We start from the raw sequence: 13,412 nt of genomic DNA on the forward strand, positions 1-13,412 counted from the left end.
AGTTCTTACCAACTCTTTCAAAATCTTCATCACCACTCCAGAGATAACGATAGGTTGATGGACACATCTTTGCATTGCATAAGAGTTTACCATACATTCTTTCCATTCCTGCTGCATTTCCTTTGTGCTGAGACTCAAATTATATAGCTAAGTCAAAGGCACAGCAAGTTCAGCTGACCACTCTTTTAGCATTTGTACTCCATTAGCCCTTAATGCCAAATTCTTCCTTAATTTATGCAGTGAACAGAAAGTCAGCAATAGGGACTGATGGAATATCAGCATGGATACCAAGTGGGGTTTCAGATGAACATTTTGTAAAATTTTTAGGAAAATAATTTATGTCCAAGCGATTCTGTCATGCATGTGTGTAAAAGGTAGGATGAATATGCTTACCAAAAAAGAACTCCAGCAAGTCCAAAAGATCCCTTTGAAGATCTTCATGTGTTGGATTGCTTTTGTTGTGCAGACAAACAACTGGTGGTAGCTGGTTCCATCTTGATAAAAAAATTTTGAAAATCAGTCATAAAAAACATTTAAATATTATGTTCCTAGCTAACTAGGATTCATTATAGCATAATGTAAAAATTTATTTTCTCTCAAAAAAAAAATTAATTAAGGTCACCTGGCTATCATATTATTATTACAGTCGATCCTTGAACAATGCGGGAGTTAGGAGCACTGACCCCCCCCATGCAGTCGAAAATCTGTGTGTAACTTTTGACTACCCAAAACTTTGACTACTAATAGCCTACGCTTGACAGGAAGCCTTACCAATAATATATTATTGGTAAGGCTTATTTTAATTATTATAATTAGATTTTAAATTAATTTAAAATTAATTTAAATTATTATAACAGTCGACTTAATACATATTTTGTATGTTATATGCATTATATACTGTATTCTTATAAAAAAGTCAGCTAGAGAAAAGAAAATGTTATTAAGAAAATCATAAGGAAGAGAAAATACATTTACGATACTGTACTGTATTTATTGATATTGTAAGTTTGCATCGTCTGTTTACAAGATGAATAATCAGTCTGTCAGTACCTATATCAATATTGTCTTATATGATGTAAAACACTGTAGATGTTATACATATTAGTAACACTTTACTCTTTTTTAGGTTATCTTGGAAGTAGTGGAAGAAGCTACATTTCTGGCTTTTCTTACCATTCGTACTATAGGCTCACACTGCATAAAATATTTCCTTACATTTTTTACGTTATCGCATCATGTACTTTTTATATAATTATTTTACTACTTCCTTATTTGCCGATGCTAGAATTATATGTTTCATACTATAAAATTGTTACAGGGAACTTATTTTTGTAAAATGCAATTATCTATTACATGGTCTCCGATGACTGCTGACTTCACTGTTGTCATAGTAACAGCGAACTAATATCGGTACGACCTATAGTATATTTCTTTACTTCCAAGAAAACCATAAAGAAATATGACTTTCTTTTTCACATCAAAAATGAAAACATAATGTGAAAAGAAATGCATATTTATTTACAGTTATGATTCATGCATTGATAATGAAGCAGCAGCAATATAATTACTTTATGGTAGCCTAGCCTATACACTAATAAATGAATCTTTATAAAAATTTAATTTATGCTAATTAATTAAATGTAACTAATTAATTGATAATAGTTAATTTTGTGCAGTTATCATTTAATACTGCATCTTTACATTTCTCTAAACTGCAAATGGCACCATTTATGGTCTGTAAGTGTTTGTGTGCATAAGTTTTGATTAATTTTAGTTTTTTATAATAGATGTATATGAGGGGGTTTGGAAAGTTCTGATAAACACCTAGAACAGTGGTTCCCAACCTTTTTTCACTTGTGTACCCCTTTTAAACCTATTTCTATAAATTGTACCTCTTGTTTTTAAAATAGCTGTTTTTAAATACTGACACTTTTGTTCAGTGACTATCTTAATGTAAAATAGTGGAAATGATGTAATGAGTTGGGAAAGGAAAATTACTACACTAAAAGTACAAACCACAGATTTAATTTTACAATATTCGTAACACAGAAATAAGTATAGCTTCATGTTAAATATTGATAATGATGATCAATATAATGATGATGAGAACATTCATCATCATCCCCTGCAAATGAAAACCCATATTTAATATACTCTTCACGGTATTTCCTTTTCTTCTGTGTAGTACCTGAGGCACACGCCTTTTTACTATCTCCCGGTGTGGGCATACTCGTAGCTGTGGACACGTGTTGAGAAGTACTTGGTGATGGGTTATAATCCACATTAAGTTTTGGTTTTTTAACTGTTCCTGTTTTCAACCACTGATCCATAACTGACAAGCTTAAAAATCACTAACAATAATAACTGAAACTACGTTAAACATTAAATAAAAAAAACTACGCGAAAAGAATCACAATTAAAGACAACACACTTACTTATACCGGAAAAAGTTTAAAACTTTAAGAAATAGATAGTGAATGTTTTTATGGCAGTTTCAGATATTTTGGAATTCGATTGAAGAGAATCAGCATTTCAACTGAACAATCGCCAGCTTGCCTTTGTCATTGAGGTGTGATCTTTTGTTAATACTACACCAATCATATGCACAGAGATGGAGGCAACCAGTAGAGGAAATGTGGGAGTGAAAATATTGACTTCTACTCAATCTTTGATTGCGTTGGGGAGAGGGGAGTGAGTTAAGATTATGAGACCTGTTGTGCAACTGAATTTGCCAGAAATAATTAATTTAATTATAAAAGCATTGTCACAAAAGATTCAAATATATTGCACGATGGAAGTAGGTAGGGGGCCGATAGCGTAAATAATGTTGATAATTAAAATTTAAATGCATTCATTTTATATATAATGTGAGAAATTATAAATTATAATGAATACTGAGGATTTAATTATAAACATCAATTTAGTTTTTTCCTGAAAAACTTTAGTTTCCAAAAATCCCACATATATCTTGCACCACAATTTTTTAACTTTAATTTTGGGGAAAAAAGTGCAAGTTATATTTGAGTAAATACGGTAACATTGCCAATTTTGATATTACATTTAATACCACTTTCCTTCATAATGTGATCCATATACATAATGAATAACAGTGGAGATAATGTACACCCTTGTTGCACACCTGATTTTACCTCAAATTGTACCTCCTTCAAATCTAACTTCTGAATTACAGCTTAAATAAAGACAATGTATTGCTTGATATAATGTGCAAATTACACCGTTTAACTGTAGTGTTTTGAAGAGCTTTCCTCTTGACCTGGAAAAGGCATATGACAAAGTGCCAACAAAAGTTAAATACAAATCTTTGTTACATTCCCAAGATTTCTCAACTATTTGAAAATCTGCATGCTTTTTATTATTATTATTATTACATAACACCTTCAGGGAGTCCAAAGACTCATCGAGAGAGCGTACCTACTCTACAACTCTCCGTCTCCACCAACCGTAACTACCTATATCATCTACACCAACACCATCTACCTCTGACTACCACCACTAGTATTTTTTACAAACAACCATCCATGCCCACAGTGGGATTCGAATCCGCAGCCTTTTGGCTGGAGAGCAGATATGCTAACCACTGAGCCAACCAGGCCTTGATAAACTTTTTCACAAAGTTTCTCACGTATACTTGCATAAATCTTATCAGGAACACTCAGTAGGGAAATACCTTTAAAATTCTCACATTCAATTTTATTTTATTTCCCTTTTTATAGATGGATACAATGAGAGCCTGCTCCAATCATATGGAATTCGACTCTCTGACCAGGCCTTCTGAATTATGCAATGCAGCCACTGTGAAACTTTTATACTTCCATATTTCAGCATTTCTGGCCGAATTTCATTTACTCCAGCTGCATTTCCACATTTGAAGTTTCTGATAACTTTTTCTACTTCAAGTATGGATATGTATTCTTGACTGCATTCCTGTTCGGAGTTTCCTACCATCATGCTGACACTGATTGTTTCATTTAGCAGCCTTTCCAAGTAATTACTCCACACATCTAGAATATCTTTGTTTTCAGTTTTCATGTCACCTTTATCATTTGTGATTCCTTTTACAGTACTCTTTCCTCCATTTCTAAGCTTTATCAATAGCCTTCAAAATATTTTGCCACCTTCCTGATATTTATTTTCTATATTCTTACCAAAGTCTTCTCATGACTTTTGTTTAGCTAATTTTACACAGTGCTTCACTTTCTTTCATTTTTCTCTGTATTTCCTATACAAGCTGACGTACTTGCCAGGAACTTTCAATATGCTTTTTTCTTTTCCTTCACTGACTCTAACTTCCTGAGTCCACCATGGAGTTCTGATTTTTCTATTCTTACAGACAACTTCATCCCATGCCTCTCTGGCTCAATCAAGCAATGTTTTCTTCAGGATTTGCCACTGATTCTCCAAGGTTTGGTTCTTGTATTTAAACTCTTTCATTTTTTCTTCAATGATGTTTATGTATTTCAGTTTACAGTTCACCTCTGTAAGCTGCTCAACCTTGATTTGTTTAAAAACTTTCTTACAAACACTTCTTTTCAATATGAAATATTGAAAAGAAATATTGAAATTTTTTATTAGTATTACTTATGATCACTCTGGGCCTACCACAACATTTTTTGGAAAACCATAGCTCAGATATTGGGTGGAATTTTGAATAGAGTGAGAAATGAAGGCTCTTCTACATGATTAATTTGTAACACATTCACAACAAGTATCTGGGTCTAGAGGGTGAAGACTATGAAAGTTAGTTATCTCAAGAAAAACTGCCCACTTGGTGTTGTAATGTCATATGATTGTTATGATATAAGACTGTGGATGGTTGAGGAGAAGGTGTTCAACTAGAAATGGTCCATCAGATCTGAATTATCAGGAAAAGAAGACCACTTCAACAGTGTACCAGAAATGAGAACTGGTTAAGAAAAGATCTAGAATGTTAGGAGGATTGTTGGGTATTCTGGTTATTAGATGAATAATTTGTTATTTGTTTTAAGTTCACAGCTTATGCAACTACTTCAGCTTCTCTTCCAGCTTGGTCAGTGGAACTGGAAAAAATGTCAGTTGGAGTTGTGGATATTAATGTCACCAAGGAATGAATTCACTAGTTGGGATAGCTGGATTGGAAGAATCAAGCTTCAAAGTTAACTCCAAGAGTATGGAATGATGTTTAGAATTAGGGGTTCAAGTAAAGACAATCAGAGAAAAAACAATAAACCAAGCAGATATGTGATACATAATGAAGTAAGGAAATACTTCATTATGTATCACATATCTGCTTGGTTCAAAAGTCAAAAAAAGAGGAGAATAAAATTAGTCATGCTCTAGCAAATGGGAATATTATGTTGCTAACATCGAAGTGAAAAAATGGAAAACAAAACGTAAACCAAATTTGTATGGATAAATCTTTTATACTTCATTTCTGACAAATTAATGTTAACTGGCATTTCAGATGAATATAAATATTTTCATTGAACCCACAGGAAAGAAACATGTTTACATTTATCACCATGTTCCTAATATTTCTAACATTTTCTTGTAGACTTGTGTATTCACAGCTACCTAGACAATTTATTTATATGTGCATTAAAAAAAAAAGTAAATAATGACATTTTTCTTTCACTTATATAAAAAAAAACAAACTTACTTTTGATCTAAATGGAGTTTTTGGCAATGCAAATAGAAGAGGACAAGTAATTCTATAGGACTGTGAGTAGAAGTCACTGTATAAGTCATCACATCAAGTGCATACTAAAATAAAAATATGTTAGTATGAAAAAATGGACAAAATAAGTCGATTAAATTATTATATTATAATATAAACAAGTTGGAATACTTGTACTGTGTAATTATGAAGGAAGAGAAGTGTTTAACTGAAACAAGAGAGAAAAAAAAAAGAGTGCTAATCCTAAGGTAAGAACAAATGTGGGTAATGCAACACACAATTTCAGTTAGCATGTTAAACAACAAAAAAATAAAATAAAACAAGTTGGCAAAACAGAAACAATATCTGTGCTCACATCTCTATATCTGTTCAAATCACTCATCAAGACAAATGGACAAAACCAAATACAGGTAACCCTCGTATAACGCAGTACTTATACAACGCGGTTTCGATATAACACTGTCTACAAACTGTAGTAACCCTTGTTCAACACAGTACTTATACAACACAGTTTCGATATAAGACGGTCTACAAACTGTAGTAACCCTTTATCTTTTCATATATTTTTCAACACGTGACTTAAAAATCAAATTTTATCTTCGTTAAATTTGCGTCTGCCCGCATCGCGCATATAGTTATAAGTAGCGAATTTATATTAGGGGAAATACCCCTTAGCACACATGTACATCAATTGTTTATTGTATAAAGTATTTATTGTTGAAAATTGTCTTCGTTTTTCTGCCAGGAAAGCGCATTAAAAATCATAAGTGCGTTAATCTCAAGCTGAGCACTTTATTTTTTGGTGAGTTACATACAATATGTAATGCTTTTTTTTATGTAAAAAAAAAAAATTATAGTAACAGCCATTTAGAGCGCTTTTGCGATATAGTTGAAAATGAAATTAGTGAAGTGATTGATGGAGAAATAGATTTAAATGAGGAGAAACTGGTACAATTAATAGATGACGTCGAACCAAATGGCGGGGAAAGTTCTGCCAAAGATTCTGATTTGGATGAATCCGTTAAAGAATTCAGTTTAAAGAAATTAGCAGAAGGATTGGACTTGGCAAGAAAGTTATTTTATGGATAATGATCTCCCAATGGAGCGCTCCAGAAAATTCATGAGACAATTGGATATTTGTTTAGCTCCGTATTATGAACTTAATAAAAAATTGCAGCATAATGGTAAGCAAGATCTTATTACTGACTTCTTGATAACTAAACCAACCGAAGTATGTAATGAGAATTATACAAATGATGTCCAAGAGATTTCAAGTGATGACGACGTCTGGCCACTCATAAATAAAGAACATCTATGAAATGTTAGTTTTGAAGAGAGTGATGACGATTAAAATATACACTTTATTTTATTTTGCTTAAAACATTTATGTATTACGTGCAATGAAGTTTGCATACAATTTATAATTTTTTATAATTTTATACTATGTATTTGTTTCATAGTTTATTTATTTTCTTAACTTACATGAATTATCTGAATTAAATAAAAATATTTTTTTGTTGGATATGTCATTGTTTATATAATCTTAAAAAAAAAAACGATTTCAGAACCTAATCCTACTTTTTCTATGTGATCTGAGTCTCGCATAATGCAATTTATATAACGTGGCATTTTTGTGGAACCTAACACCCGCGTTATACGAGGATTACCTATATATGTTTTTAAAAATCACGAAAGATGGCGGAAAACTTAAAACATATTCAACAATTTAACTGTGTTTAAAACAGTAAATAAATCTTGGATACACTGGATAATTATTGCTGTTGGCAAAGTTACAGAATGATGTATCATTAGTTTCCCAATATATACCTTTAAGTAGTATACAGGATACTATGATGGCACTACATGATTAAGTTTAGGTTATGATTATTAACCTACCAACAATTTTCTGCCACATCAGTCAATCACTTGTTAGCTATAATATTGTCATATCATATATATCTGCCTTCTAGGGCACTTCTAACTACATAAATCCACCAAGATCCTGGTCTTTCCTATCATCCCTGTATCAAACAAACTATTTTGCTAACCTTTCATCTCCCATTCTGTTTAAGTGAAGATACTATCTCAGATTAGACTACTCATGCATTCCTGACAATGTTGAGTTTCATCCTAATATCTTCATTTTTAATATGATTCTGTCACTGATCACTAACCTGATGAGTATTAAAAGTTAGGTGCTGGTTTATACTCATAATTAGGTTTAATGGAATGAATACAGCATAGAGAAATCATTAAACAGAGGTTTAATAATTCCTCTATTTCAATCTTTGTGACATCTTCAGAGATAAAATATTAAAACTGTAATAACCCACACAAAACAATAACTGGAAGAAGTTAGACTAGAAGCCTAATGTCCTATAATGGGACATCCTCTATGGATGCTGCTGGCTAGCCTTCTCTGTTGGGCAGAAGGCCTAAGAATTAATGTTTCCCAAACTTGGAGAAGTTTAACATAATATTTATTTGGATTAGGTTGCTTTTTTAAAAAAAATCTGCCTTTAAAAAAAAAATTTAGATTCAGCAGCAGATCATTATTATTATCCTAAGGTCCCCATTGAGTCAAAGACTCATCTAGGAGGTCCCATTGTCATACACACAGCTCATCATACCTTGCCTTAAATACTTTCAAATTCTCTACAGATACCACACTCTTAGGCAAAGCATTCCAATCATTCACAACTCTGCATGCAAAAAACCTGCTTCTCACTCCCTTGTTCACACCCTCTTTATACAGCTTTCAGGGATGACTTCTTGTACTCCCCTGATCTTCCACCATTTTATGAAAAATCTCTTCAACATTGATCCTATAACCACCCCTTACCAACTTGTACATCTCTATCTTCCTCTTATCCACTAGAGTTTGGAAATTGCATCTTCTCAACCTTTCCTCATATTCAACATTCCAGAGATCAGAAATTACCTTATTTCATAGTGAAAAATTTATAGAGACACACGTTTTAACCTCTGTATTGAGGTCATCATTAGGAAACATACATGTGTACAATATACAAGCTACATGCTGCTGCACTATACAAAAGTAAAATTTTTTAAAAAAATGGAAGTACATTAAACAATTTCTACAGTCCTTTTGTATTGAGATTTTCTTCTGTTTGGAGTTGTGGTTGCTATATGGGTTGAAGATGTTCTTCAACCCATATGCAATATGGGTTGAAGATGGGTTGATGAACATTCTTGGAATAATTAATCCATCATTTTGGTTCAGATTTGGATGATGTTTTAGCACAAATATTCATCACTATGAATGCTGACCACCGTGTAACCTTAAAAGAAAGAAAGAAAGAAACTACCTTAGTCAATTACCTCTGGATCCTTTCCAACATCTCTTTGTCCTTTTGAAAATGAGGTGATCAAATCTGTGCACAGTAGCCCATATGTGGCCTAAATTAAGGCCTTATACTGTGGAACAAGAATCTTACTTCTACAAGTCAGTGTCCTCCGCATCATCATTCCCAGAATTCATTGTGCTGTCCTCACAATTTTGGCACTGTGTCCTCTAAACTTTGGATCCTTATCCACCATCACTTCAAGATCTCTTATTTCCTCCACCTCCAATATATCCCCACCAAGCATAAATTCTACATCCCATCTTTGTTCCCAAATTTTAAAATCTTACATTTTGCAACATTAAACTGGTGTCCCCACTGCTGTGCCCATTCACTCAATCTATCCAAGTCTTCTTGTAAGGCCAGAACATCATCTGCTCTACTCCTCATAGTTCATCCCAACTTTGCATCATCTGCAAACAACTGAATATCCCCATTTGAATCTTTCCCAATATCATTAACATACAGGTTAAACAGCAATGACCCTAAAACAGACCCTTGAGGCACACCACTAGCAACTTTCCTCTTCTGGGATATTGCTCCCAGAAGAGGAAAGTTGAGGATTCCTCAACTTTTCCTCTCAAATTATTGCTCGCAGAAGAGGATTCCTCCTTGCCTGTTCTCTCTGTAATCCTCATGGAATTGATTATTACCACCCCTCTTATGTTTCCTCCATAATGCCGTTCCTCTGTATCGCATGCTTAATCTCTTCATTCATCTACTAAACACCTACCTTGTTTAACCTTCTGACTCACTTCTACTAGATAGTGCTGGAATATCACCAAAGCAGCATTGATCTCATTATCACCCAACCCCTTATTCCATGCTCCACCTGCAAGCTCTCTCCTGAGCTTCTCATAATTACCAGCCTTATAGTTCCATATATACCCTTTCCTTACAGAAGTCTTCACACTGCTGGCAACCACCCAGACAATCACTTCACGGTCACTCTCACCCACTGGAGGTTGATTCGATACCTCATTTATAATAACATCTTCTGATGAGACAATCAAATCCAAGACCCTCAATCCTCATGAGGCCTCTGTTACACAGTGCCTAAGATGGTTGTCCCTCAAAAACTTGAGACACTTGTTTTCTTTACTTTGAGTTGCTATCTCCCATAATGATCACCCTTTTCTTATTTGCTTGGCTAATTTGATTATACATTTCATGGTCACTACCATCCATCAGGTCTATAACAAAAACTGACTAAGTATTTCATTCTATTTACCTCTATCTCACACCATACTGTCTCAAAACCACTGCCACTATTTCTCTCTTGCATCTCTATCTTGTATGGACATAATTCTTTTTCTATCATCAGTAGCACTCCTCACCCTTTTTACCCTTTCTATCTTCACGAAATACATCATACCCTTTCAATATCCATTCCTGTCAGAATATCATCCTCATCCAGCCATGTCTCACTTATTCCAACAATTTTGGGTGAACAAACTCAATCAATGCAACCATTTCATTTGCCTTGTTTCTTATACTTCTAGCATTTGTATACAAGCATAACAGCTCATTCCTGGATCTATAACAAGTTTCAATGATACACTTATTAGATGTGACTTCTCCATACTTAAGCCATTTTCTCCTTATCCATCTTAGAACCTTCTTCAAATCCAACTATTTTTTCCTTGATCCCAGGTCATCCTATTCCCTTTTTTTTTTGTCTACATACACATTCACATCCTCTTGGAGCATCAACCTTTTTCATGCTGTGTTCCCATCCACCCTGAGTCTAGCTGTTTTCCTGTTTGTCTTGCATGCTTGTTCTCTCATTCTCTGCACTCATACTACACACATCTTCATTCATATGCACCACTTCAATCTCTCCTTCCTTACTCTCCCAGTTTTTTTGCATCGCTTCTTACTTTACCAGATTCATTCTCTGCACTCATTTCTTTAACTTCCAGCAGAAGTCTCTTCAAATGACTTGCATAGGATTATGTGGAGATCAGTATTTCCCATTTAAATGCAGTCCATCAATCTTATATAGTTGAATTTGTCCCTCAAACTCATTCAACACATTAAAAAACTACACCCCCTTTCTTCTCAGATATTTCTGCTAATATATATTTTAAAAACCAACCTTGCTTATTATGTTCTCTATTTCCATACTCAATTTAGTTAAAAAATCCTGGAGACTTGAACTGGATTTCTTTAGAACACAATACCATCTGTATAAAGCAATGAGCTAAGTTTGATATCGCTGATTATTCTGATGAGATATCAAACTTTCCTTCATAATGAAATATGATGAATAAGAGTGGAGACAGTGTGCACTGTTGTCTTAATATACCTGATTTTATATCAAACCAACTTCTGGAATTTCCTTTAATATTAACCACTGACTTACATCTTAAACATAAAATATGCGCTCTGTATAATGTTACACTTATCCCATATATTAATAGCATTCCAAACAGCTTTTCACTTGGCACCCTGTTATATGCTTTTTCCAGATCAACAAAATTTAAGTTTCAGATCCTTGTTATATTACCACGATTTCTCAACTATTTATCATGAAGTGAAAATCTGATTTGATCCTCATTTCTACCTCTGTTTGGCCTGAAACCAGTATGTTCTTCTCCAAATTTCTTTTCCAAAATTTTTCTTAGCCACTTCTCAGGTAAGCTTGCATACATCATATCTGGAAAACTTCAATAGAGAAATTCCTCTGTAATTCTCACATTCAGTTTTTATTTCCCTTTTTTACAGATGGGAACTATGAAGCATCTACTCCAATCATCCACAATTAAACCTTCTGAATTACAAAGTGTAGCCACCAAAAAACTTTTATACTTCCGTATTTGAGCATATCTGATAACATAGCATCTATTCCAGCTGCCTTTCCATATTTCAGGCTTTTGGCAACTAGTATTGATATGTATTCTGGATTGCATTCCTCCAGAATATTTTTGCCACTGTTCTTTCACTACCTGTTTTATTTAGCAGTCTTTGAAAGTAATTACTCCATATATTCAGAATATCTTTAATTTCGATTATTTCTTTTAGGATTATGTGGAGATCAGTATTCATTATGAATAATTATGGAGACACTATCACATTAGAGTAAACAGATTAAAATAAAATTAGATAATGTGGCCTTTATATCAAGGTCATCCTCAGGAATGCATAACACACACACGCACACAGACACAGGATCACAAACCACATCTGTACATACTACAGTGGGCTAAGTATAATGGCGTTGGTCAACTGTTGACCACAAGCCAGATAACTGGGGAAAAAGCCATAAACATACTGATAAAACTACATTCTGGTTACTAGATACCTATAATCCTGTTATTTTAAAGTTTGTTTGTTGTCTCTGAGAGCCACCAAATCATTCAAATTAATACCTATAGGATATAGGTCATCTTTACCTATATCCTATAAGTAAAGATGACCTGCCATTGCTTCTGCCTGGTATCTAAACCTCTGGGCCTGGCTCCCACTGAAGAGACCTCAATAAAGGTCGAAACTAGTCTGGGTAGTGGCCCTTCCCTTAATGCATAACATTATACATATCCGTAAGGAGATGTGTGTTTTGCATTATGGGAGATACTGAGATAAGAGTGATGTTAGCTTACTCCACCTTTGCTGCGAGTTGCCTGGTGTTGTACTACCTTACCCCAGTCCTGAAGATATTTTCAGGCGCAAACTTTGTTTGCTCATACTTGGATAAAGGATTAAACTAAATTTATTATTATCAAATTAAATTTCTATTCTTTCTGGTTCAATACATGGGCTATTTCTAATTGAAAAACTGTTGGAGGAGTTCTTAAGAATGCATAAGCAAGCAATCGAAATATATATTTTACCAATATATCTATGGTAGGTTATAGATGAACCATCTGCATCCTTTGGACTTTTATACCACCATTTTTGCTGAGATCTGTAAGCATTTCATGGGCTTCCTTGAATTTATGTAAATTTATTAGGATGTTCTATTACTCAGGAAGAAATCTCAGTATTAGCCAAAAGGTCATGAATACAGTGAGACTTTGTCTTATATATCACAATGTTGCTTTTGCACTCATGGCGTTCGAGTGCAGAGACATGATGCTGTAGTCTCCATATTGAATAATCATTTTAAGAACAAAGGTTGGGAGAACATGGCTGAGCCTCATTACAAAACCAATACTGGCATTAGAAAGCTAGATATTATAATGAGAAAAGATGGTGACGTCTGGGTAATTGATGCTCAGGTAGTGGGTACTGTGCGTTCACCTATTGCCATAAAAACAAGGTCCAATATACTATGAGGCAGAATTCACACCTTGCAAGGCAGATAAGAGAGGAGCTTGGGACAGCTCCCCACTTTACCAGCACAAAAGGTCATGAATATGCTGTCTCTCTCT

The 13,412-nt window shown here is 34.0% G+C and overlaps 1 protein-coding gene across 2 annotated transcripts in view; it reads right to left on the bottom strand.

Moving 5' to 3' along the window:
• Nucleotides 1-13,412, bottom strand: part of LOC150102056 (uncharacterized) — a 133,495-nt gene that overhangs the window by 81,202 nt on the left and 38,881 nt on the right. For both annotated transcript variants that reach the window (XM_090400511.1, XM_090400512.1), the window contains exons 4-5: nucleotides 5,657-5,760; nucleotides 394-494 (exon numbers count right to left, since the gene is read on the bottom strand). In XM_090400511.1, the coding sequence (XP_090256637.1) occupies nucleotides 394-494; nucleotides 5,657-5,760 (205 nt within the window). The remainder of the gene's footprint in view (nucleotides 1-393; nucleotides 495-5,656; nucleotides 5,761-13,412) is intronic.

The sequence above is a fragment of the Typopeltis vanoorti genome, chromosome 11 (assembly GCF_054136105.1).
Source record: "Typopeltis vanoorti isolate ZY-2024b chromosome 11, IOZ_Tvanoo_1.0, whole genome shotgun sequence".
NCBI classification, from domain to species: domain Eukaryota; kingdom Metazoa; phylum Arthropoda; class Arachnida; order Uropygi; family Thelyphonidae; genus Typopeltis; species Typopeltis vanoorti.